Below are 25,822 nucleotides of genomic sequence, written 5' to 3' on the forward strand. Positions count from 1 at the left end.
AAAGCTTTTAACGTTTTGCAACGAGGAACCGAACATGAGCGTTTCTTATTTGGACCAAGTCCAGGTAGTTCCTCACTGTTTATTTCATTCAGTTTTCTGCCTAATGAACACTACCCAGCCTTCAGAGAGGTACAACATCGTGGGGAAACAAACATGGCTGCCTCCGCTGACTTAAAGCAGGGCATTGAAACCTGAGGTGGCTGCAGCAGCTCATCGACGAGTACAGGAGGAGTCAGCGGGCTGCGTTTACCTCTCTCTCACACACCGACTGCATTAAAACTAACGAGTACACATCAATCAGCCGCATAGCGCACGAGTACACGTCCACTCTGCTGCCACATCACTCCACATCGCCAACGTTACATTTAAAAGAGAAAAAGTTGTCCAAAATAGTATTTACATCTTCAACACACATAAATTATTTTCCCTAATATACTGTACGTGTAAGGCATGAGGCTTCGTTGACCTCTGTTAAGATAAGTGCTTCGGGGGCGAAACACGATACTGACATGCTCCTGTCCTGCACTCAGGATAATGAAAAGATAATAATAATAATAATTAAATGTGTCAAACAGCAGCCCCCAACCACATCCAGGAAACCAAGGTAATAATAATGAATAATGAAAATACATATGTTAAATGGCTCAGAGGGACTGGAAGATAGATGCAGTATAGTCTGGATAGTTAAGAGAATCATTCCCCCAATTCCATCTCCATGTACTATATGAGAATACACTCTTCACAACACTCTTGGTGACAGAGCAGGGTGCGATGGTTAGGAAGGGGCGGGGCAGAGCGGTGTGTACAGATGGGTGAGAGAGTTTAGGAAGGGGCGGGGCAGAGGGGTGTGCATATAGGGGCATGTCTTTGAGGTCAGATGATATCGGATGCCTCGCATTCCCATGCCACAAAATACTCCTAGGTAGGACTAGCAATTCCCTTTGTCCAGGGCCCCCTGTCACGCTTTCTTTCACCTTTGAACTTTCCCCAAGAAGAAAATTACTTCGTCTGACCCCTCCAGAGCCTCCCCAAACCCTGCCCGAAGACAGCTGCTGCCGTCCAGCCACTGACCAATCACCAGAAGGTGAGACGAGAAATGCAGGTCACCTCTTCACCTCATGCTAGGATTCAGAAAGAGTAAAGACACTCCCTTGCTAATTCATACTTGATGAAAATATACAGTTACAAACTGTATGAGAGAAATAAACGCATAAATGCAAAATATATTTTTTCAATTCATTATACAGAGACGTACACATTTTATCGAACGATTTTTCGCTTTGTGTAATTCAGAGTGATGAACATACAGTATGTGTAGCGAGAGATTTACTTTCTGCTGACACTGTCCATTCAGAAAACTGGTACAGTGAGGAGTTTGATTCAGTTCAGTTTGTAGGAGTAGAGGGAGGGAAGGGGTTGTTGGATCCGTGGGCAAGTTGACCCTCTCCAGTTTGGGTGGACAACATCAATATCTTGAGTTCATATTACTAGCGCTCTCCCACATGGCCTCTGTGAGCTGTAGTCAGTCTTTGGGAAAACCCCTCTGTTGTGGGGTAGGTAGGTGGACAGAAAGTTGGAGTTGTGTGGCAGATCATTTCCAGTGAGCTTTCTGAAAGGCCTGGGATTGGTGGGTGGGTGGAGAAGTCCCACCTACCTCCTACCCTGGTGGGTGGAGGGGCGTGTCAGTCTGCCAGGATGATCTTGACAAAGCTGGCTACGTCCGTTTCTTTGGAGTCATGCAGGGTGAAAAAGGGATGTTGCTGTAAAAAGAAATAGATGAGAAAACACCATGAGTCAACAACTCCTAAAGTAAGAGTAGTCCAACAGAAACATTTACACACAGGATTTAAACATGCGTTGTGTATACAAGAATACATCATCTTTATGGTTTGACTAATCACTTGGGAAAGCCTGTCCTCTTGTGGACACATGACAAAGAGGAAACGGAGACAGGAAGTGAGCCTTTACAAAGACGGCATGAATGAAGAGAGAAAAACAACACATATTCACTGGTCACGAATAGAAACAAATGCTTATGAGGATCTAAAACCAACCATTAATTCTGTGTAGGCGGGTCTCTCGTTGGGTTTCTTTCTTAAGCTGCAGAGACAAAACAAAACAAAGAACTGAGAAACAGACCTCAATACTGGACACTTCTTACAATACACCTTAAGTAAGAGCCCCCAACACATCTAAACATTTTTGAGGATCCTGTCCTCTGGTTCAACCTATGATTTAGTACACATAGGGTTGCAAAATTCTGATAACTTCACTAAAATTCCCATAATCAGGAAGGAATAAGCAGGAAATCCAGAATCCTCCAACCTGGGAAGGTTGCTGTAATTATGCAACCCTACGTACACCAAAACACATTTACACCAGATAAACGTACCACAAAAGAGTACATGAAAGCAACAGGAAGACATTTATAGAGTGGGCCAAGGTGGAACTAGGTCAGGACAACTGGGTTGTCAGGACAACTGGGTTGCCCCCCATGATTTAGGTGGATTAATTTCCAGGTCGTCTATTTTTCCAGGTCACATTCACACTGGGCAGATAATCAGATCTGATGACGTCTGGAGAAGGCTTTAATGTTTCTATTTAGTTATTTAACCAGGAAGTCCCACAATCAGTCTCACCAACCACATTCATATGTTGTAGCAGTCAGAGATGCACAGGCTGTAGGGGACCCAGGCCTGGACCAACAGGGAGAGGACAGCAGGGCAGTGCCCAGGCCTGGACCCACAGGGAGAGGACAGCAGGGCAGTGCCCAGGCCTGGACCCACAGGGAGAGGACAGCAGGGCAGTGCCCAGGCCTGGACCAACAGGGAGAGGACAGCAGGGCAGTGCCCAGGCCTGGACCCACAGGGAGAGGACAGCAGGGCAGTGCCCAGGCCTGGACCCACAGGGAGAGGACAGCAGGGCAGTGCCCAGGCCTGGACCCACAGGGAGAGGACAGCAGGGCAGTGCCCAGGCCTGGACCCACAGGGAGAGGACAGCAGGGCAGTGCCCAGGCCTGGACCCACAGGGAGAGGACAGCAGGGCAGTGCCCAGGCCTGGACCCACAGGGAGAGGACAGCAGGGCAGTGCCCAGGCCTGGACCCACAGGGAGAGGACAGCAGGGCAGTGCCCAGGCCTGGACCCACAGGGAGAGGACAGCAGGGCAGTGCCCAGGCCTGGACCCACAGGGAGATATATATATACATACACACACACACACACACACACACACACACACACACACACATACATACATACATACAGTGGGGAGAACAAGTATTTGATACACTGCCGATTCCAGAAAATCACATTGTATGATTTTTAAGTAATTAATTTGCATTTTATTGCATGACATACAGTGGGGGCAAAAAAGTATTTAGTCAGCCACCAATTGTGCAAGTTCTCCCACTTAAAAAGATGAGAGAGGCCTGTAATTTTCATCATAGGTACACGTCAACTATGACTGACAAAATGAGAAAAACAAATCCAGAATATCACATTGTAGGAATTCTAATGAATTTATTTGCAAATTATGGTGGAAAATAAGTATTTGGTCAATAACAAAAGTTTCTCAATACTTTGTTATATACCCTTTGTTGGCAATGACACAGGTCAAACGTTTTCTGTAAGTCTTCACAAGGTTTTCACACACTGTTGCTGGTATTTTGGCCCATTCCTCCATGCAGATCTCCTCTAGAGCAGTGATGTTTTGGGGCTGTCGCTGGGCAACACAGACTTTCAACTCCCTCCAAAGATTTTCTATGGGGTTGAGATCTGGAGACTGGCTAGGCCACTCCAGGACCTTGAAATGCTTCTTACGAAGCCACTCCTTCGTTGCCCGGGCGTTGTGTTTGGGATCATTGTCATGCTGAAAGTCCCAGCCACATTTCATCTTCAATGCCCTTGCTGATGGAAGGAGGTTTTCACTCAAAATCTCACGATACATGGCCCCATTCATTCTTTCCTTTACACAGATCAGTCGTCCTGGTCCCTTTGCAGAAAAACAGCCCCAAAGCATGATGTTTCCACCCCCATGCTTCACAGTAGGTATGGTGTTCTTTGGATGCAACTCAGCATTCTTTGTCCTCCAAACACGACGAGTTGAGTTTTTACCAAAAAGTTATATTTTGGTTTAATCTGACCATATGACATTCTCCCAATCTTCTTCTGGATCATCAAAATGCACTCTAGCAAACTTCAGACGGGCCTGGACATGTACTGGCTTAAGCAGGGGGACACGTCTCGCACTGCATGATTTGAGTCCCTGGCAGCGTAGTGTGTTACTGATGGTAGGCTTTGTTACTTTGGTCCCAGCTCTCTGCAGGTCATTCACTAGGTCCCCCCGTGTGGTTCTGGGATTTTTGCTCACCATTCTTGTGATAATTTCGACCCCACGGGTTGAGATCTTGCGTGGAGCCCCAGATCGAGGGAGATTATCAGTGGTCTTGTACGTCTTCCATTTCCTAATAATTGCTCCCACAGTTGATTTCTTCAAACCAAGCTGCTTACCTATTGCAGATTCAGTCTTCCCAGCCTGGTGCAGGTCTACAATTTTGTTTCTGGTGTCCTTTGACAGCTCTTTGGTCTTGGCCATAGTGGAGTTTGGAGTGTGACTGTTTGAGGTTGTGGACAGGTGTCTTTTATACTGATAACAAGTTCAAACAGGTGCCATTAATACAGGTAACAAGTGGAGGACAGAGGAGCCTCTTAATGAAGAAGTTACAGGTCTGTGAGAGCCAGACATCTTGCTTGTTTGTTATTGACCAAATACTTATTTTCCACCATAATTTGCAAATAAATTCATTAAAAATCCTACAATGTGATTTTCTGGATTTTTTTTCTCAATTTGTCTGTCATAGTTGACGTGTACCTATGATGACAATTACAGGCCTCTCTCATCTTTTAAAGTGGGAGAACTTGCACAATTGGTGGCTGACTAAATACTTTTTTTCCCCACTGTAAGTATTTGATACATCAGAAAAGCAGAACTTCATATTTGGTACAGAAACCTTTGTTTGCAATTACAGAGATCATACGTTTCCTGTAGGTCTTGACCAGGTTTGCACACACTGCAGCAGGGATTTTGGCCCATTCCTCCATACAGACCTTCTCCTGTCCCCTTTGCAGAAAAGCATCCCCAAAGAATGATGTTTCAACCTCCATGCTTCACGGTTGGGATGGTGTTCTTGGGGTTGTACTCATCCTTCTTCTTCTTCCAAACACGACGAGTGGAGTTTAGACCAAAAAGCTATATTTTTGTCTCATCAGACCACATGACCTTCTCCCATTCCTCCTCTGGATCATCCAGATGGTCATTGGCAAACTTCAGATGGGCCTGGACATGCGCTGGCTTGAGCAGGGGGACCTTGCGTGCGCTGCAGGATTTTAATCCATGACGGCGTAGTGTGTTACTAATGGTTTTCTTTGAGACTGTGGTCCCAGCTCTCTTCAGGTCATTGACCAGGTCCTGCCGTGTAGTTCTGGGCTGATCCCTCACCTTCCTCACGATCATTGATGCCCCACGAGGTGAGATCTTACATGGAGCCCCAGACCGAGGGTGATTGACCGTCATCTTGAACTTCTTCCATTTTCTAATAATTGCGCCAACAGTTGTTGCCTTCTCACCAAGCTGTTTGCCTATTGTCCTGTAGCCCATCCCAGCCTTGTGCAGGTCTACAATTTTATCCCTGATGTCCTTACACAGCTCTCTGGTCTTGGCTATTGTGGAGAGGTTGGAGTCTGTTTGATTGAGTGTGTGGACAGGTGTCTTTTATACAGGTAACGAGTTCAAACAGGTGCAGTTAATACAGGTAATGAGTGGAGAACAGGAGGGCTTCTTAAAGAAAAACTAACAGGTCTGTGAGAGCCGGAATTCTTACTGGTTGGTAGGTGATCAAATACTTATGTCATGCAATAAAATGCAAATTAATTACTTAAAAATCATACAATGTGATTTTCTGGATTTTGGTTTTAGTTTCCGTCTCTCACAGTTGAAGTGTACCTATGATATATACATACAAAATTACAGACCTCTACATGCTTTGTAAGTAGGAAAACCTGCAAGATCGGCAGTGTATCAAATACTTGTTCTCCCCACTATGTATGTATGTATGTATGTATGTATGTATGTATGTATGTATGTATGTATGTATGTATGTATGTATGTATGTATGTATGTATGTATGTATGTATGTATATATATATATATATATATATATATATATATACACACACACAGTAATTTTCTGACTATAAGCCGCGCCTTTTTTCCAAATTTTCGACCCTGCGGCTTATATAACGGTGCGGCTAATCTATGGATTTTTACAGCTAACGGCCACTAGAAGACCTCCTAAATCTATGGATTTTACAGGTTACAGTCCACCAACTTTAACTCTATGGGCTCTATGACCGGTCCGCGCCCCCCACCTTTAAGCGGCGGGCTCCAGCAGGAAAAGCTGGAGGCCGGAAAAGAGTGAGACAGGTAGCGCGCAAAAGTAAAAGTGGAACCGAGAGTGGTACGAGAGACAGAACGAGAGACAGAACGAGAGCAATAGAGACAGACATTACGGAGCGAAACAGTTTGTCTCTTTCCCGACAATCCCCTCTGTGCACGAACCCTTACATATGGTAATTCAAAACATTAAAACACCTGCGGCTTATAGTCCAGTGCGGCTTATATATGTACACATCATTCAATATCATTCAATTTAGCTGCTGCGGCTTATACTCCGGTGCGCCTTATAGTGCGGAAAATACGATATATATATATATATATTATTTTTTTTTCAGTCAATAAAAAAACAATTGCCATTTAAGATTAATTTCTTGAAACAACAATATCAACTGGTTATATTATATAGTGGAACACAATCTTCAAAAAGGTAGTAACCTCAGCAGTGGCGCTTGCTTGTAGAAGCCTATGGCTTTGCAATGGCATAGCCTTGTTTTGTTAATTTCCCGAGCACTTATCAGTCATGACACCTATTTTACCGCAAAAAACATGATATAATATAACACAATAAAACAGAACAGAATATTTTTCCAAATGAAAAATGTTGCCAGTGCGAAGTGATGCGCCTCTGGAACAGTTATTCTCAAAGAGTGATCATTTGAAACGGGGCTTAGTTTGGTTGAAATACAATTTCTTCAAGGTTACAAACCAAAATCTGGCTTTTCGATATAGGCCTTCAGACTTTCGATTTAGTTTACCCTGCCTGTTCTTTTGAATTTTCTAAACGGATTAACAATTCCACATTGAACACTGCGCACAGTGATGAATTACAGCCACGACATCACTCTGGTTTAGTGGGTTTAGGCTTAATGATTCTGATGAAAACACATCTCATTGTCTTTTTCAAACTAATGTTTTTGTATATTTTCAGTGTGGAACCATTCCACCAAATAGTTTTACAGTATATATAAAAAATGAAAAATGGATCTCTGGTTAAAAAGCACGTTTTGACGTCTGTTCGAGTGCTCATGCCCATCCATACTAAATAGGGAAGAGGGTGCCATTTGGAACGCAGACAGGGAGAGAGAGATGGGCTCACCATTGGGAGCTGAAGTCCACAAACTCAGGGGAGAAGCGGTCCGAGGGCAGCTGTGGAGAGGGCTCATCCACTACCTGCTTCAGTTGCTGGAAGGGTGTACCCCAAGAGTCGTAGGGGAACTTCAAAATGGCCAGCTCAATCTGGGGCAGGGGGGAGAAGACCAGACAGACCCACAGAGGTTTGTTAACCCACAGAGAGCAGCAGGCAGGAGCTCATCTTTCAACTATGGAGCCTGGTATTTATCGTCACGAGACAACACAGTAGAATCATCACTCAGACCAGGGTTGTATTCATTAGGGTACACCGTAAAACTAATGTTGCAACAGAATACAATAACATCAATTCAGGTAGCCCCTCCCCGTTTCAGTCCCATTTTCTTCTGTGTGGTGCCTAATGAACATGACCCTGCTGTTGATAGAATTGGTGTGGTTGTTTCTGGTAGAATGCCGATTTGAGATGAATGGATGTACTTGACGTTAATGCACAGTTTACATCATCTCAATCCAGGATTTGGTCCCAATCATGTCTGTGACTCACCATCGTGATTCCTAGACTCCAGATGTCTGACTTGACGCTGTAGCCTTTCTGGTTGAGGTCGGGGTTTATCCGTTCTGGCTGAAACAGAGAAAACACTATGACCACCATTACATTTACATCAGCGCCATAACATAGGATAAGAATAGCACAATAACATATAAACAATGAGGTTAACACAACCAGCACCAATCCTATTTCATTCAGGCAGTGCGCTCCCAACCCCAACTAGGCCAGGGTCGTGTTAAGTATTTTTGTTGTGTTAGACGTTTTCCATGTGGTGCCTACTGAATGTGGCCCAGACGGTGTAAGATCCACCTCTCTTTCTCTTCCCGTTCCTACTCACTATCGCTGTTCAACTACCTCTTCAGCACAAGCTCCATGGTTTTCTGTTCAGTTTAGTTTCTCTCTGGCAGCAGTTGTTTCTTTCATCAGGATTATTCAGAAATTAAAACACAGAGGTCATAGTCACGTTTAGCATCTCAGGAACCACATCAACATGATATAGCAAGAAGCACAGCTTGACCACAAAAAAGGAATCTGTGACTGAAAAGAAGCCTTACGCTGCGGCTGCACCCAGGGTCGTGTTCAGTCGGCACGTAAGAGGTACCACATTAACTTGTCCAATATGGACATTTCATTTTATTTATTCCGTGTCAAACTTCTCTAAAATGTTTTCCCATCTGGTGCCTACCAAGGTTTCCGTTAGGAAAATGTGGCGCAAGACATTTGACCGGCAGCACTTTAATTTAACAGACATGAGAAATGTACGAATATTAGGGCGTCCACCCACCGAAATCACATTTAGATTATGGTTATTCATCTTAAAAGAACATGCAACTCAAAGATGCAACGGCGTGCGTCCTTCTTACCGAATTCTGATGCGCACTTTGAAGATCTTAGAATAACTGTCACATTACTTCTCCTCAGCCAACAAGACGAGAAACTAACAGCAAAATCACTGTCAATCTAATATCCTGCATAGCAGAAAAGTTGACCTATTCTATTGGTCAGCTTATCATTCTGTGCGAGAAAGAAACAGCCTATTCCAAACAGACTCTGGGACAGTTGTGGGACGAAGGATCCCAAATTCATACAACCGGTAGGCCTAGGCTACATAAAAAACAACAAGGCTGATGCAACAGATCAGAATGTTAACTTAAAATGTTGATAAATGATTATTATGAAATAATTATTTCTTCACATTATTAGCACAGCAATGAGCACAAGGCAGTAGACTACACGAGGCTGTTCGTTCAAAAATACAATTAGCATGAAAACTCCGTTGTCAAAAGCGCACCACACACACAATTTAGAGAGAGGTGAGAACTAAAGATGCAACAACTAGAATGGGTTGCTAATATGACTAGGATTGTGCCTTTGGCTACTGAAAGAAAGTTGATTTGAAAACCAATAGAACATGCGAGAAATATGCTACTGCTCTCAATGGCAAATGGAAGTCCTTATAAAATAATTGCCTCCACGTTTCTATGTTCGGATTTTCCTTGTAAGGAAGGTAAGACGTCTCATAATATGTAGTAAAACGTTCAGGTTTCAAACAGTTACATGTAAGTATGTTTTCAACATGAACACTGCCTCCAGCTCATTACAAAGTGGTGTGACGTACTGATGCCTACCTATACCGTCGCATATATAAAATGGCAAATGGGAAGCGCAATTTACCACGAGTGGACTCAAGGATGATCAACGGAAACAGGATGCACCTGAGCTCAATTTCGAGTCTCATAGCAAAGGGTCTGAATGCTTATGTAATTAAGGTATCGTTTTTTTTATTTGTAATACATTTGCAAACATTTCTAAAAACCTGTTTTCGATTTGTCATTATGGGGTATTATGTATAGACCAATGAGGGAAAAAATTAACTGAATCCATTTTAAAAATCAGGCTGTAAATGTGGAAAATGGGAACGTGCCTGAATACTTTACGAATGCACTGTAAGCATGACCGGTCAAATCCTTTTACATCGATGGTGTTTCCATCCATGAACAGGCTAAAAAGCAATATTTTGCTACAGCAATTTTTTGGATTTTCCCAAAACAATTAAAACCAAAAGCTGGCCATTACCGGCTAACCAAAACCCTGGTGCTTACTGAACATGGCCGAGAAGGTGTCAGAGCTCACCCATCTCTCTCCCCATTCCAACTCACCGCCATGTAGGGCTTGCAGCCGGCGTCCATGGTCTTGGCCACAGAGTCCACCAGGTGGCCGCTGATGCCAAAGTCACACATCTTCACCTGACCCTGTGTGTTGATCAGCACGTTGGACGGTTTCACATCTGCACAAAGGAGGGACATATTTACAAAAATAAAGATTTTTTAAAAATAATAATGAATAGTTTAGTCCCCCCAAACGTGGTGGTGGGCAAAAAAACAAAAAAATGCAAAGAAAATAAAGGGACATTTCAGATCAGCATGGGTAAAGCATTCACTAACTGTAAGTCGCTCTGGCTAAGAGCGTCTGCTAAATGACTAAAATGTAAAGGAGGTGATCGAGTGATGAGCAACCGTGCCCGAGACCTGAAGACTTGTGTTAGCTCCCAGCTCCCCAAGCGAAATGTATGTTTGACTTGGCTTTAGCTCAGCGGGATAACACAGTCTTGTCCTTCATTTACCTCTGTGTATCACTGAAAGTTTGTTATGCAGATGCTCCAAAGCCTTGACGATCTGGAGAGAGACAGAGACGGTTACACACACTGGATTTTAATGACAGATAACCTGAGGGAACAGGACTAGCTGTGTGACTGGTTCTAATACAGTGTCATACCAACCTGGTGTGTACATTTTATTTTTTTATTTTATTTATTTACAAATGACAATATAAATCATATCAATATGAAAGTGTACTTCAATATTCTCCCTGTTTTTTTGTTCTGTTTAGTTTCTCTCTGGCATCAGTGGTTTCTCTCATCAGGATTATTCAGAAATTAAAACAAAATACATCATCTGCACAGAGGTCATCGTCATGTTATACTGTAGCTATAAGCATTAATTCAGTAACCCTGCAGGGTTGTGCTCATTAGGCACCAAACAGAATAAAAACGAACTGAAACAGGGAGGAACTACCTGGACCTGGTCCAATAACAAAATACTCATTTTAGTTTTTGGTTGCAATGCGTTTTAAAAATGTTTTCCATTGCGTGCCCTGATGAACACGACCCAGGTGTCCACTCACCGCTACACTGATCTTCCCCAGAATGTCTTCAGGGATGGTCATGCCTTTATCTATCACTTGCTTGTAGAACTTATCCAGAGACGTGTCCATCAGCTCCATGCAGATCCACACGTCACCCTGGCAACGCAGAGACAACACCCATTACTGTACAACTACCTCTTTAGAACACTCAGACTGGTTTCTTTGTTGTTGTTTGTTTAGTTTCTCTGGCATCAGTGGTTTCCTTCAATTCACATTTTATTGGAATATTCAGAAATTAAAACAAATATATACATCTGCACAGAGGTCATTGTGACACACAAAAACACAGTAAAGAAAAGCAAATAAGTCCTTCCATGATTAATACGGAGGAGACTACTTTTAATCGTAGTTTGAAAACGCACCCGAAATGAAAATGTATTTGAGGGCCAAGTGAAAACCAGCCTAGCGATGGGCTTCCACCATAATGTTTTCACCTTGTTAAAGGTTTTGGTTTTTTCCATGTATGTTTTGAGGTTGGACTTTTAGCACGTACAGCACGTTAGCACGTAGGGCGCACCGATTGGTGTCACCTCGTTAGTCAGTATGAGTTACACCTGTGCTGGCTTGTCCATCTCGTTACTCGGAAGGTGTTTGACCTGTGCTGGCCCAGGTGATATTTAAGAGAGAGGCTGGCCCAGTGCTCCAGTTGTCTTGAGAGATGTGGAGGGTCAACACCTTTAGTTGGCTCTCCCCATTTCATTTCTAGAAAAACATCCCTGTTTTAATTTTTCTCCACTTTTTGGGTTCCTGTCTTTAAGTTTGGTGTGGGTTTTTATTTTGTTTGCCTCTTTTGGGGAAATTTTGTGGCCGCTCATGATGGATGTCTTAGGTCCCAGTTGTTGTTGCTAGTCAACTTTCAGTGGACATCATGAGTGTCTTTTAGAACCCCTCTTAAAACCCCACCTGTTTCCTTTTGGTTGTTATCAGTGACTCTGTTAGTTCCCGTTTGAGTGACAATTTTTGGTTTTCTTGCTGGGGAACGTAACAACCTGTTAAGTATTTTCTAACCAGTTGATGAAGGGAATGAGACGAGGACAGATTTGTTTTACCAATTAAGATGAAGTCCAGATAACTCCTCATCGTAGTTTGACAACAAACTGAACAAGAGTTAATTTGACGGTGCCCAGTCTATGGCTGCGTTTACACAAGTAGCCCAATTCTGATCTTTTGCCAATAATTGGTCTTTTGACCAATCAGATCTTTTGCCAATAAATTGGCAAAATGTAATAGTTGGGCTGCCTCTGCAAACCCAGTCTATGTGCTACAGATGTGGTGCTGAGTGACAGTGTTCAGGTAAACCCAGTCTATGTGCTACAGATGTGGTGCTGAGTGACAGTGTTCAGGTAAACCCAGTATATGTGCTACAGATGTGGTGCTGAGTGACAGTGTTCAGGTAAACCCAGTCTATTTGCTACAGATGTGGTGCTGAGTGACAGTGTTCAGGTAAACCCAGTATATGTGCTACAGAGAGCTGACCTCTCTGAAGAGAGCGCCGTAGAAGGTGACCGTGAAGAAGCAGTCCACGGTCCTCATGGAGATGTCCAGGTCCATCAGCAGTCTCTTCTGCTCCAGGGTGTTCACTGTGGCCCGGATCCTCTGGGGAGGGAGGGAGGACACGGACCATCAGGACTAGCCACAGAAATACAATCACTAGAAGGAACAAAGCCCCTCAGCTCAGACCACGGCAATTTGAATGGAAGACTCACAGGAACACCAATTAGCTCTTCCATAATGTATGTATTTTGAATATAGTTCAGGGCTCACTTGTTAAAGAGTACGACTTCCCAGTGTAAATAAACGTTGAATTTGGTATGACATCTGCATACGACACCAAAACCATAACCTTACAGTCATCTATTACTGTTAAACTACCTCTTCAGCACATTCTCCCTGGTTAGTTTCTCTCTGGCATCAGTGGTTTCTTTCATCAGGATTATTCAGAAATTAAAACAAATGCATCATCTGCACAGAGGTCTTTGTTGGTCAGGAGTGTTGACGCCGAGATAGAGCTGTGTGGTTTGTCTTTATATGTGACACGCACACAAATATCTAATAAACATCTCAGATATACAAATCTAAAATGCCTGTTGACTTTTGAGGACTGGGACCACGTGCGTTCAGCAGAATACAACATTTTGGAACATTCAGATAGAAACATGCTATGTAGAACAAACATGCCTCTGACATGTAGAACAAGGAACCGTGTTGTCTCTATTCATAGCATTTCTATCTGCAACGTTACACAACATTTGCGCACTAAACATGCACCCTGGAGCACTCCACCCACCTTGACGGCCATGATAAGGCCACTGGGCACATGTCTCATCTTGTCCACCACGCCATACGCTCCCCTGCCAAGCTCCCCGATCTGCTCCAAGTCATCTGCCTTCATAACAAAGTTCTGGCCAGAAGGAGAGAAACAGTGGAGAGAGAAGTCTATCAGCCAACCACATCAAGGTCAACCAATACATGCATTAGAGAAAACCCCAGAGTCGTGTTCATTAGGACAACAGAAAACAAAAATAAGCGTTTCTTATTGGACAAGTCCAGGTAAGGCTGGGTGGTACAGTTTAGGATTTCTGTCAGATGAGTCAGGTAATGACATCAGCATTTTGACACCAAAACCATATGCTTATCGTCTATTACAGTACAACTACCGCTTCAGCACACTCTCCCTATTTTTTTGTTTTGGTTAGTTTCTCTCTGGCATCAGTGGTTTCTTTCATCAGGATTATTCAGAAATTAAAACAAATACATCATCTGCACAGAGGTCATCGTCATGTTTGTCTGAGATGCACAGCGTGAGAGAAGTCTATCAGTCACATCAAAGTCAACCAGTAAATGCATTAGAGAAAACGCTAGGGTCGTGTTTATTAGGGCATGCAACAGAAAACGTTTTCAAAAACCTTAGCATTACAAAACGAAAATAAGCGCTTCTTATAGGACAAGCCCAGGGGTGTAATCATTAGTAATCACCCAGGGGTGTAATCATTAGTAATCACAGTTGAGAAAATTGTTTTGCAACTAAAACATGAGTTTCTATTAGACAGATTCAGAAAGGTCTGTCCCCGTTTCATTCTGTTTAAGAAACGTTTTCCAACAGAATCGGCATAATGAATACACCCCAGGTAGTCCCTTCCTGTTTCAGTCCATTTTCGTCCGTTTGGTGTCTAATGAACACGACCCAGGTAAAACCACAAAGGTGATAGAAACTGAAGTACTACAGCCTGAACATCACGTTCTTCCCTTCCTTACCTTCTCTCCAATGGTAACACAGGCTTTCGAATCCAGATCTCGAGGGGGGCTGAGGAGAGAGGATAGGTAGTGGGATTAACACCATGCATTCGTTTAAAATGTGACATCGATATCAAAGTGTTAACAGAAACGACTAATGCTCTTATTGAACATCACACTGTGTCACTGTACTTTCACAAGATGCCATTTAAATCCTGGGTTGTATAGTTTAGGCTTTTTGTGAGAGGAGATTCAGGTAATGACATCTGCATATGAAACTAAAACCATAACCTCATCGTCTATTACAGTACAACTACCTCTTCAGCACACTCTCCCTGTTTCTTTTGTTAGTTTCTCTCTGGCATCAGTGGTTTTCTTCACCATTATTAAGAAATTAAAACAAAATACATAATCTGCACAGAGGTCATCATGACGTTTGTGACACAGACACACACAGCAGTGGCGAATTTCCAGGGCATCTTTTTTTGGAGTCGTGCTGCACAGATGATGAGATCTCACAATAGTGTTTAGCCGACCATCTCAGGAACCACATTAATATGATATAGCAATCATCTGAGATGCACAGCGTGACCACGAAAAAGACAACCTGGAATCCAGCCAACCAATGACAGAAGAAGCCTTACACTGGGGGTGCAGGTGGGGGCTGCTCAAAGACCTCTTTGGAGAGCTTGAGACCTGGGTTCTTCTTCTTCCCTATGAGAGAAGAGGATGGGGAGAGGAGAGATTAGCCTAGCCTAGTCCTTTCAGAAAACCTATCTGTGCCATGACCTGTCAATTCTCACGTTCAATAAACCAGACCAGAGTGTTGTGAGAATGCTTGGTTTTGATTTTCAGTGGGGTGGTGGTGGGGGGAGTTGTTCCGTTTTTGGTGGGGACTTCCGACTCGTACTGTAACATGTGTTACTGACTGTACAGCTGGATTTGTTATCTACCCAGTGATTGCTTAACAATAGGAAACAGGTCAATGACTGGCTCATAATTGGAACGAAGAAGGCAGAAACATATGACCTCATTCATTAACCCTCTGTTCTTTCTAATCCTACTGTTGTACAAGCAGCGCCGCTTTGGTTTGTCTCAACCATAATCAGAAGAATACTCACTGAAAAGTGACTCGTTATCTCCTGCAGTAGGTCTGCTCCTGCCTACACACTGGAGACCAGAGACCTCTCCCTGTGTGAAATGCACACTACAGTGCATTCATAAACACTGTGCACAAGTAACAAGTGGGGACTTCTCATCCAGGCTAGGGCAATGGGGCCTTGCTGGTGTAAAACAACCCCAACTGAAGGAACGTGGGATTCAGACTCTCCTGATCACAACATTGGATGAGTGGAAGTGATACAGCAGAAAGATATAGGATCTGCTCTCATCCGGGACCTGAGGCAGGTTGATTTCTGGCAGGTATTGGCAGATACATTTGCAGGGGTCATGTTAAATGCATAATTCTGCATTTTCACGCAGACAAAAAAATTATGAAACGCATAAGAAATATCTTGCTGCGTTTTGTAAAATGCACATTTAAATGCTGGAATTTTTGCTCAGACTAATTTTGTGCTTTAGTTGCACTTCTCCACTCAGATGAGAATTCAGACAGACACTATCAGCAGACAGGACTGACTGATGTGGAGCTACTTTTTCTCCAGTACTTCTCACGGTGTAGCTTATTTTTCTCTGGTAAAATGCACGATTAGCTTCAAGCAAAAAATTCTGAAATGTAGCTGGCTACATTCTTTCTATGATAAACATTAGAAATATGATGGCCATGCATCGTTTTTTGCAAAAAAATACCTTGCCTTTTCATTGAATGCTCATTTATTTGTGTGGCTGCTAGACAAATAGCGTTGCACTTCTGTTGTCGTCTGTTGAATGAAGCTATTTTCTGCCGAATGTGTTGGACTAATGTATTTTCTGTAAAGGAAAACTATAGTTGCACACCTCTGATCACTATTGAAGCAAAACAATTATGTGACTTTCAATATAAAACAGGTGAAATTATATATTTTTTAAAGCCGACTTCTTGATGGTCTGCGTTTTGAAAACGCAGATTTTTGAACTCTAAAGCGACCCCTGCATTTGTCTTCTGCACCAGCCACATTGGCAGGTAGCCAATTACAGGCTCTGCTCTCTGTTGTAAGATCTGTGTTGGAAAGGACACGAGGGGAGGAGGATGACACTTGAGACGATTGAGATGCATCCTGGTACATGTTTGTCCTGTACACCTGTCATTGACCTGGACATGATGTTCCCTCTAACCCAGAGAGGCCATTAGGCAAGGAAGGGGAAAAGGAAGCACCTTCACAACTTGGCTCAGAGATACACTACATTACCAAAAGTATGTGGACACCTGCTCATTCCAAAATCATGGGCATTAATACGGAGTTGGTCCCCCATTTGCTGCTATAAAACAGCCTCCACTCTTTTAGTCATTCTTCATCTTCTAGGAAGGCTTTCCACTAGATGTTGGAACATTGCTGCGGTGACCTGCTTCCATTCAGCTAGCCACAAGAGCATTAGTGAGGTCCGGCACTGATGTTGGGTTATTACGCCTGGCTCGCAGTTGGTGTTCCAATTCATCCCAAAGGTGTTCAATGGGGTTGAGGTTGAGGCTATGTGCAGGCCAGTCAAGTTCTTCCACACCAATCTCGACAAACCATTTCTGTATGGACCTTGCTTTGTGCACGGGGGCATTGTCATGTTGAAACAGGAAAGGGCCTTCCCCAAACTATTGCCACAAAGTTGGAAGCACAGAATCGTCTAGATGCTGTAGCGTTAAGATTTTCCTTCACTGGAACTAAGGGGCCTAACCCGAACCATGAAAAACAGCCCCAGACCATTATTCATCCTTCACCAAACTTTGCAGTTGACACTATGCATTCGGGCAGGTAGCGTTCTCCTGGCATCTGCCAAACCCAGATTAGTCCGTCAGACGTTGAAGCGTGATTCATCACTCCAGAGAACGCGTTTTCACTGCTCTAAATTCCAATGGCGGCGAGCTTTACACCATTCCAGCTGACGCTTGGCATTGCCAATGGTGATCTTAGGCTTGTGCAGCTGCACGGCCATGGAAATCCATTTCATGAAGCTCCCGGCGAACAGTTTTTGTGCTGACGTTGCTTCCAGGGCAGTTTGGAACTCGGTAGTGAGTGTTGCAACCGAGGATTTACGCGCTGAGCCGTTGTTGTGCCTAGACATTTCCACTTCACAATAACAGCACTTACAGTTGAACGGGGCAGCTCTAACAGGGAAGAAATTTGACGAATTGACTTGTTGGAAAGATGGCATCCTATGACGGTGCCACGTTGAAAGTCACTGAGCGCTTCAGTAAGGCCATTCTACTGCAATGTTTGTCTATGGAGATTGCATGGCTGTGTGCTCAACTTTATACACCTGTCAGCAACGGGTGTGGCTGAAATAGCCGAATCCACTAATTTGAAGGGGTGTCCACATACTTATGTATGTATGTATGTATGTATGTATGTATGTATATATATATATATATATATATAGTGTACATTGGCTCAGAGTTGACCAGACACTTAAACACCACTTGCTGTTTAAAGCTTCCATTGGTTCTCTGAAATAAGGCTGCAGACAGCATCAAAGAGACACCGTTTATAAATGCAATGCAGTGCAACGTTTTGCAATGTTTCAAGTGAAGCATTTAGGTTGGGTATGCTGTGTTGGCTGGGTAGTACAGTGCAGCCTAATCGTGGTTGGATTATCTGCAGTACATACACAGGAAGTTAAATGTTAGCAAATAACCTACATATCCAGATGAAAGCAAGTTCGTATAGACCGGATTGGTAGAATCTCATGCTCTCCTCAGATGAGCCACTGCAGATGTCCCGCTTCCCAGTAAGGGGAGAGTCATTGACTTCCCAGTGAATACAGTGAGGGGAGATTCATTGACTTGTGCTATGCTCACATGCACCCAGCAGGGTAAAAATAGATGTGCATTTCCTCCATTGAGCTAAAAAAAAGAGCATTCAAAACCTTCCTAAAATGACCTAGAACAACAGTGTAAAAACAGCCTTTGTCCCAACTGAAGTAGCATGGCAAGAAATTGCCCTTTTCCCCTTCATTTCAGATTACAACCTCTCACTTTCGGTTATTTGAAATGAAATCTCCAAACTATCGCTATTTTTGAAACAAGCCATAGAAAGCTGGTTGCAATTTCAGTTTCATCCACCAGAAAAGACAGAACAAATATTACAACACATATTATGGTTAAAATCAAATATACTAATAGATTATTATTTATTTTTTTACATTTGGAGATAAAAAAGTTACGGTATAATCTTTGTAAATGATATAAATAGGGACTGGTGGAATTATGTCACACCAGCAGGTAAAAAATATATATGGAAATGTCTGCTCTATTCAAAATGACAACCAACTAATTGTAGCATTACCGCAAAAATGAAGGCGGCAACTGGAAGAGGGAGACGGTAAGGAACTTGTCTGTCGGCATTAAAGACCAACATTGGCTAAAGAAAATTGTGATAAATAAAAAAGTAAACCAGTTTCATTTAAGGACCAAAAAATGGACAGCTGCATCATACAGGTTGCAAAATAGTTGGGAGGAGATTTTTTATGTACCGATTCCATGGCACATGGTTTATGAACTGATACCGAGTGGCGCAGTGGTCTAAGGCACTGCTAGAGATCCTGGTTCGAATCCAGGCTCTGTCGTTGCCGGCCGCGACCGGGAGACCCATGGGGCGGCGCACAATTGGCCCAGCGTCGTCTAGGGTAGGGGAGGGAATGGCCGGCAGGGGATGTAGCTCAGTTGGTAGAGCATGGCGTTTGCAACGCCAGGGTTGTGGGTTCGATTCCCACAGGGGGTATGAAAAAATAAAATAAAAAAAGAAATAATGTATGCACTCACTAACTGTAAGTTGCTCTGGATAAGAGCGTCTGCTAAATGACTAAAATGTAAATGTAATACACAAAACGATGCCGGTTTCAAAACGTAAGAGTTTTTCCATTTAAATGATTATACAGAATTCTTGCAACCAATGTTATATATACACACACATGTATATATGGGGGATACAACCATCCCAGCTCTGCAGATTTAGCTGCGAAGAGACAATCATTAGATCACTTGTTTTTGTACTGCCGATATGTAGCTTGTTTTTGGTCGCAGGTTCAGAAATGGCTGAAAAATTACAACATTTACTTGGCGCTAACTCTACAAATAGCACTGCTGGGTGATTTGAAAAGTCATAGTAAAATCGATCAATAATATAATAATACTCTTAACAAAAATGTTTCTTTGATTTACAATATGTAGAGACCATGAGAACAGAAAGGTTCAGAACTTTTGTGAAACATCACAGCGGGAAAACACATGGCAGCTAGAAATCCAAACTGGATAGTCTTCAGAGATCGATGGGAGGGGTTGAGGATTTTATTTTTTATTTTACCTTTATTTAACTAGGCAAGTCAGTTAAGAACAAATTCTTATTTACAATGACGGCCTACACTGGCCAAACCCGGACGACGCTGGGCCAATTGTGTGCCGCCCTATGGGACTCCCAATCACGGCCGGTTGTGATACAGCCTGGAATCTAACCAGGGGGTCTGTAGTGACGCCTCAAGCACTGAGATGCAGTGCCTTAGACCGCTGAAAGCTGGGACTAAAAACAAAAAAGATAACTAATGTAAAATATACTGTGTCCGTAAAATGTATATAGTATGTATAAGCTGGAAGTAGAGGCATAGGTATTGTTGTCCATTTGTTTACTCCAATTAGGGGAGGGATGATAGGGTTAGGGGAAAATAAAGAAGGAAAATATATATATATTTTTTACATTTAAAATACACTGAACAAAAATATAAACGCAACATGTAAAGTGTTGGTCCCATGTTTCATGAGCTAAAATAAAAGATCCCAAAAATGTTCCATATGCACAAAAAGCTTATTTCTCAAAAATGTTGTGCACAAATGTGTTTACATCCCTGTTAGTGAGCTTTCTCCTTTGTCAATATAATCCAAGCTGACTAAAGTGCATGATCATTACACAGGTGCACCTTGTGCTGGGGACAATAAAAGGCCACTAAAATGTGCAGTTGTGTCACTCAACACAATGCCACAGATGTCTCATGTTGAGGGAGTGTGCAATTGGCATGCGCTCTGCAGGAATGTCCACCAGAGCTGTTGCCAGACAATTTAATGTTAATTTCTCTACCATAAGCCCCTTCCAACGTTGTATTAGAAAATTTGGCAGTACGTCCAACTGGCCTCACAACCGCAGATCACGTGTATGGCGTTGTGTGGGCGAGCGGTTTGCTGATGTCAACGGTGTGAACATAGTGTCCCATGATGGTGGGGAGGTCATGGTATGGGCAGGCATAAGCTACGGACAATGAACAATTGCATTTTATCGAAGGAAAATTTGAATGCACAAAACTACAGTGGTGAGATCCTGAGGCCCATTGTGAGGCCCATTTTTTGGGGGGGAATCCGTGACCAACAGACGCATATCTGTATTCCCAGTCAATTTAAATACATTTATTAGGCCCTAATTGATTGATTTCCTCATATTAACTGTAATTCAGTAAAATCAATGAAATTGTTGCATTTATATTTTTGTTCTATATATTATTATTTTCCCACCAAAAATAAATATGGGGGATTGGAAATTATGCAGACAATTACATTGTTAGAAGCCACAATCTATCTGCAATGTTAAAGCTGATCTACAGGCCAAAAAAATTAAAGGCAAGAAACTATTTAGGTCGGCTAAATTTCGCCCTTAGCTCGCAACGCATAGCTAAAATGCATGGCAGGAACGGATCTTACGTGGCACTCTGTTTCAGCTGAACTCCCTGACATATACCTTGAGCGTCTGAGGTCACATATTTGACTAGCTGACAGCTAGGCCTACATCAGGCCTCATATCAACGAGGGAGCTATTAAAAATCCTACAACTCTAAGCATTTCAGGCATGGGACTATGCAGTATCCAACACTTTTTTTTGTGGGAATGTCTGACGTCGCCGAAAACAAGTTGGAAGTTATCATGTTACAAACGGCAGCCCATATGGATGATGCCTACTGTGGTAACTTTCTCAGGGTTTTGGGGGTAGGGGCAAGTGTGCACTCCCCTCTACTGCCTGTGACCAGGTAAGAGAGGATGACTGCCGACCAAACAAGACTCATCCTTTCTGAACAGCTGTCAGTGAGATTCTTTGGGAAACATGATGTCATTGGGCATAGCTCTCCCTCAGCTTTCTGAACCCCTGGTACATGCATCCACCCGAACCCTAAACCCAGCCTGATAAGCTTGCTGCACTACAACCCTTTCGTTTACACTTCAGCGCCACTATACGCGTTGCTTTGCCATCAAGGTCGTGCCAATGTGATGTTATACCTGCTACACAAAGCGCGTTGTAAATAGTTTAAAAAAATAACCAGTGGTGTATAGTCGAGGCCGTATGTAACCAAAATCAACTTTATTTCTCATTCAATTCACAAGATGGAATGAAGGAGCGCGTCAGCCATTGAGAATTGAACCTCTGCGATTCTTGAGCTTGGACGTGACGCAACTCGAGCAATACAGCAGCTTTCTTTCAAAGATTTCAAAGGAAGCATTCCCTCAACGACCTGAACCATGCACAAAAATAGCCTATAGGCCTAGGCGGTAAAATTAAATAATTGATGCTGACTAATCCAGCTACAGTCGTAGCTGTGGTGTGTGTGCATATCATGTTACAGGTGATTCAGTACCTTGTAGAGGAAAATAACCACACCCCGGCTTTAGTCACAGACAGTTGCACTGGTTTGAAGACTCCTGTACAAGGTATGCTGTATCTTCTGTGTGAAGATGAACACTGAATTCTTGGACAGCCCATTGGATGACGATGTGAATAGCTGGGTCGCGAGCCACCATCACAGTGGGGTACAGGCACTCGACCCGTTTACACCGGCAACGATTAATCTTCCAAGTAACAGGTTATTTTTCACTCTGGATGAGCATCAGTGCTCTCTCACTGTCACACAGTATTTCTGTGCATGGGTTCGCTTCACACTGCTACAACGTGGTAGGTACGGGACCAAAACAGCAGAGAAGTTTAGCCTTGTGCTTCACCGTTCTTAGTTGTTGCGGAAATTGGCCCAATATTGCTGTGTGGAACTCATTTCCATCTCAAATGACTCAAGCAAACCACACATCACAATGCCTCTCCCCTGTCTGACCCAAATAACTCTTAGGTATAGGTACCTGTACTGATGTGTGGTAACTCAGTAATGTGTGTAACTGTCAGTAGGACCTTTTTGGGGTTCTATTGTTCTTATTTAAAAATGTGTGTAGTTCAGTCGTTGAGCTGTTCTTGTCTATTGATGTTCTGGATTATGTCATGTTTTTGTGGACCCCAGGAAGAGTAGCTGCTGCTTCAGCAACAGCTAATGGGGATACGAATAAAATACCAAATACTTTTGTATTGCCGAGTTTACCTCTAAGCCTAGTCCTGGACTACAATGCACTTTCAGTGGAGATCAAATTAATCCAGAACTAGGCTTAATCTGTGTCCAGGATGAGACAGGCTGCCAGCCAGAAGGCACACAGGTCAGACTGTGTTAACCCACTGTGCTAAAGCCTTGGTTTCAACTCCAGGAGCTAGCACTGTCTGTAAGTTGGTCTGGATAAGAGCATCTGCTAAATTACTAAAAGGTAAATGTAAAAAAAAAGAAAAAAAAAAGACCTCACTTTCATGGTCTGTCACCTCCGCTAGCTCTGAATGGGCTGCTTGAAAATGTCTCACATTGCAGCTGACGTTTCTTGTGTGGGCAGGGCAAATACCATTGTAGAAGAGTGCATTATTTGTTGTAAAATCTCCTTAAGCAACAGCAACTTGAAATGAACAAACAAGCATTGCAAAGCACTTAGGCCTACTCCACCCAATACCTCAAACAAAGTGAAACTGGCTACAGTGGTCAAGAAAAGTCCATACACAATGGAAAACCCAGGGTTCATCCTACACTTTTACTATATGCAAACAGGCCGTTGCTGCTCCCGAAAGGAAGGTGAGCACCAATTATGTCAGCATAGCACACCAGTGTAGCAGCTGTACAACCGCAGACTGTCGCAGGCTGTCAACAAAGACAGACTGCAGAAGTCACTGGAAGTACAAGTCAACACATGCGTTCAGGTAGCTAGGCTATAGATGGGCTGCCTGGGATAGCTCCTGTACAGCATACAGTCAGTGAGCAGGCCTCTCCTAGCCATGGTAATGCCAGTAGGATTGTGTAGCCCAGCATTGCTGGGGACTTCAAGGGGTGCATGTTTTGGTGTTTGCCCGAGCACTACACAGCTGATTCAAATAATCGATGCTTGATAATGAGTTGACATTTTGAATCAGCTATGTTACGTTAGTGTTAAGGCAAAACCCAAAATGTGCACCCCTTGGGATCCCCAGGACAAACGCTCGTGTAGCATAATACCACGCAGTGAACATGAAATGTAAATTCACATTATCAACATAATGTCCCCATGTGCGAGGTAGGAGGAGGGCCTCGATTTGTTTTCCACCTGGCGTTTTTTATTCAACATTGCCTGGCTGTTGCTAGCTAGTTACACATCACATAACTGATAACTTAGTGTCAGAGGGAGACCAACTGTATGATAGGTCAGGCGTTTGTTCGCATTGCTTTGGAGAAAATATGTGACAGACAAATATAAGTGAAAAACTATTGAAAGAATGCGTGGGAGACAATATGAACACGCACACGCTAATATTAGACTAAGTAACGTTGTCGGAAGAAATCCATGACTCATGTTTTCCCATCAAACGACAAGTCGCGAGGCATGGCATGCGTGTTCCCAATAAAATAACGCACGCGATATAGCTAACGTTACATCGATACCGGTGTGGCTAGCTACACACTTTTCGTTTGGTCGAATAGACAATGATATATGTAACATTAGTTCGCTAGGTAAGTAACTAACTAGCAAGCAACAGTTGCAACTTGCAGCCCCAAGTAGCCTAACTAGCTAGCTAACGTTAGTAACGTTATCGCTTGTTCATAAACAATTGTTTCAATTTCCAAGAATTGACAGGAAACAACCACATAATGTTATGGTTTCTAGCCAGGTTACAGATAAATGCATTGGGCAATGGGGCATCACAGTACAACTTGTACTAAAATGTAGCTAGCTGAAGTTAGCTAGCTAGCAACTTTGTACAAGGGCAGACCCTAACGTTAGTTAAGCAGGAAACGAACCTATATTTTAAAAACGTCAATAATGCAATGACTCAATACATAACCCTGACTTCCAGTAATGCATTTTTGTCGGAAACTCAGTCTTGTTGCACGATTAACACTATTGTAAGTAAAACGAAATAATTCTTACCTCCTTTAGAAAGAGACATTTCCCCCTTTGCTTTGATGAGGGGGAGGGGAAGCACAAATACTTTTTACTCCCTCCCTTCCTGCATCTACCCCGCTCTCCTGCAACTTCGATGCAAGTCTGTTTCAATCTTCATGCAAGTTGCGTTAGTTTGTCTCCGTGTTACAGGGCTTCTTGTTAAACAGTTATAAACCGAAAGCACAAATATGAATGCTAGCGAATTTAACTCGATACAATACCAAACGTTACACTTTTTAGGTCGCGAAAGAAGTGGTCGAGTTAATTTTGCATGGCCCGGTGCCCCGGGTGTGTAGAGATTTTTTTCAGGACCAATGAAATGGTCTAAAATGAGTAAACTCGCTCACCGGGGCACCGGGCTATGCAAAACGAACTCGACTAATCTGACAGCTAAAGGCTCGAGCGTCAAATGCGTTATGACGTTTTTCCTGCCCTGGTTTACATAGTTGTGGGATATGTAGTCTCTGCTGTCATTGCCAACAGGTGTGGACATGTCCCAGACCAGTTTATGGAACAAATCATGATTGAAAAATTTATATAATTTGTGGTTTTTCAATGGCTTCAAAGCATTTCGATTTCAGAGCGATATCCCCATACAAGGCATGTGAAATTCATTTTGATAGGCCTACCTTGTTTGTTTTTGATTAAAGCTTAATTTATACCAAACCTAGTATGAAGTACAAGAACTACCAATAGCTATGAAAAATGGCAATCCTGTATTGTTGCGTAGCAAAAATACACACGTCTGCAGCCCCGCAATTATAAATGTGATGCCAGTATACAGGGTCGCTATTTTGCGTTTGTGTTACTTCGTTGCATATGTATGGTATAAATTAGGCTTAACTCACAATTGTCCTCTGTATCACATAGTGTTCTGCATATTACGGTGAATCAAGTA

At 42.9% G+C, this 25,822-nt stretch overlaps 1 protein-coding gene across 1 annotated transcript; it reads right to left on the minus strand.

The window, feature by feature from the left end:
- Nucleotides 1-1,205: 1,205 nt before the first annotated feature.
- On the minus strand, nucleotides 1,206-25,304 carry LOC311103442 (dual specificity mitogen-activated protein kinase kinase 6-like). Its single transcript, XM_084145012.1, has 12 exons — nucleotides 24,910-25,304; nucleotides 15,176-15,245; nucleotides 14,553-14,601; nucleotides 13,585-13,698; nucleotides 12,774-12,893; nucleotides 11,277-11,393; nucleotides 10,717-10,768; nucleotides 10,253-10,380; nucleotides 8,088-8,165; nucleotides 7,551-7,690; nucleotides 2,055-2,100; nucleotides 1,206-1,760 (listed from the first exon to the last, which is right to left on the minus strand). Exons 1-12 carry the CDS (start codon nucleotides 24,926-24,928, stop codon nucleotides 1,683-1,685), a joined length of 1,011 nt encoding a protein of 336 aa, XP_084001138.1. The 5' UTR covers nucleotides 24,929-25,304; the 3' UTR covers nucleotides 1,206-1,682.
- Between the last annotated feature and the right edge of the window lie 518 nt (nucleotides 25,305-25,822).

Source organism: Coregonus lavaretus, assembly GCF_964263955.1.
Source record: "Coregonus lavaretus genome assembly, chromosome: 28".
Lineage (NCBI taxonomy): Eukaryota > Metazoa > Chordata > Actinopteri > Salmoniformes > Salmonidae > Coregonus > Coregonus lavaretus.

Excerpts from the sequence above, each read along its gene's own strand:
- LOC311103442 (XM_084145012.1), bottom strand. Across the intron at positions 13,699-14,552 it reads GTGTTACCATTGGAGAGAAG|AACTTTGTTATGAAGGCAGA; the intron begins GTAAGGAAGGGA and ends CCTTCTGGCCAG. Across the intron at positions 11,394-12,773 it reads ACGGCGCTCTCTTCAGAGAG|GGTGACGTGTGGATCTGCAT; the intron begins GTCAGCTCTCTG and ends CTGCGTTGCCAG.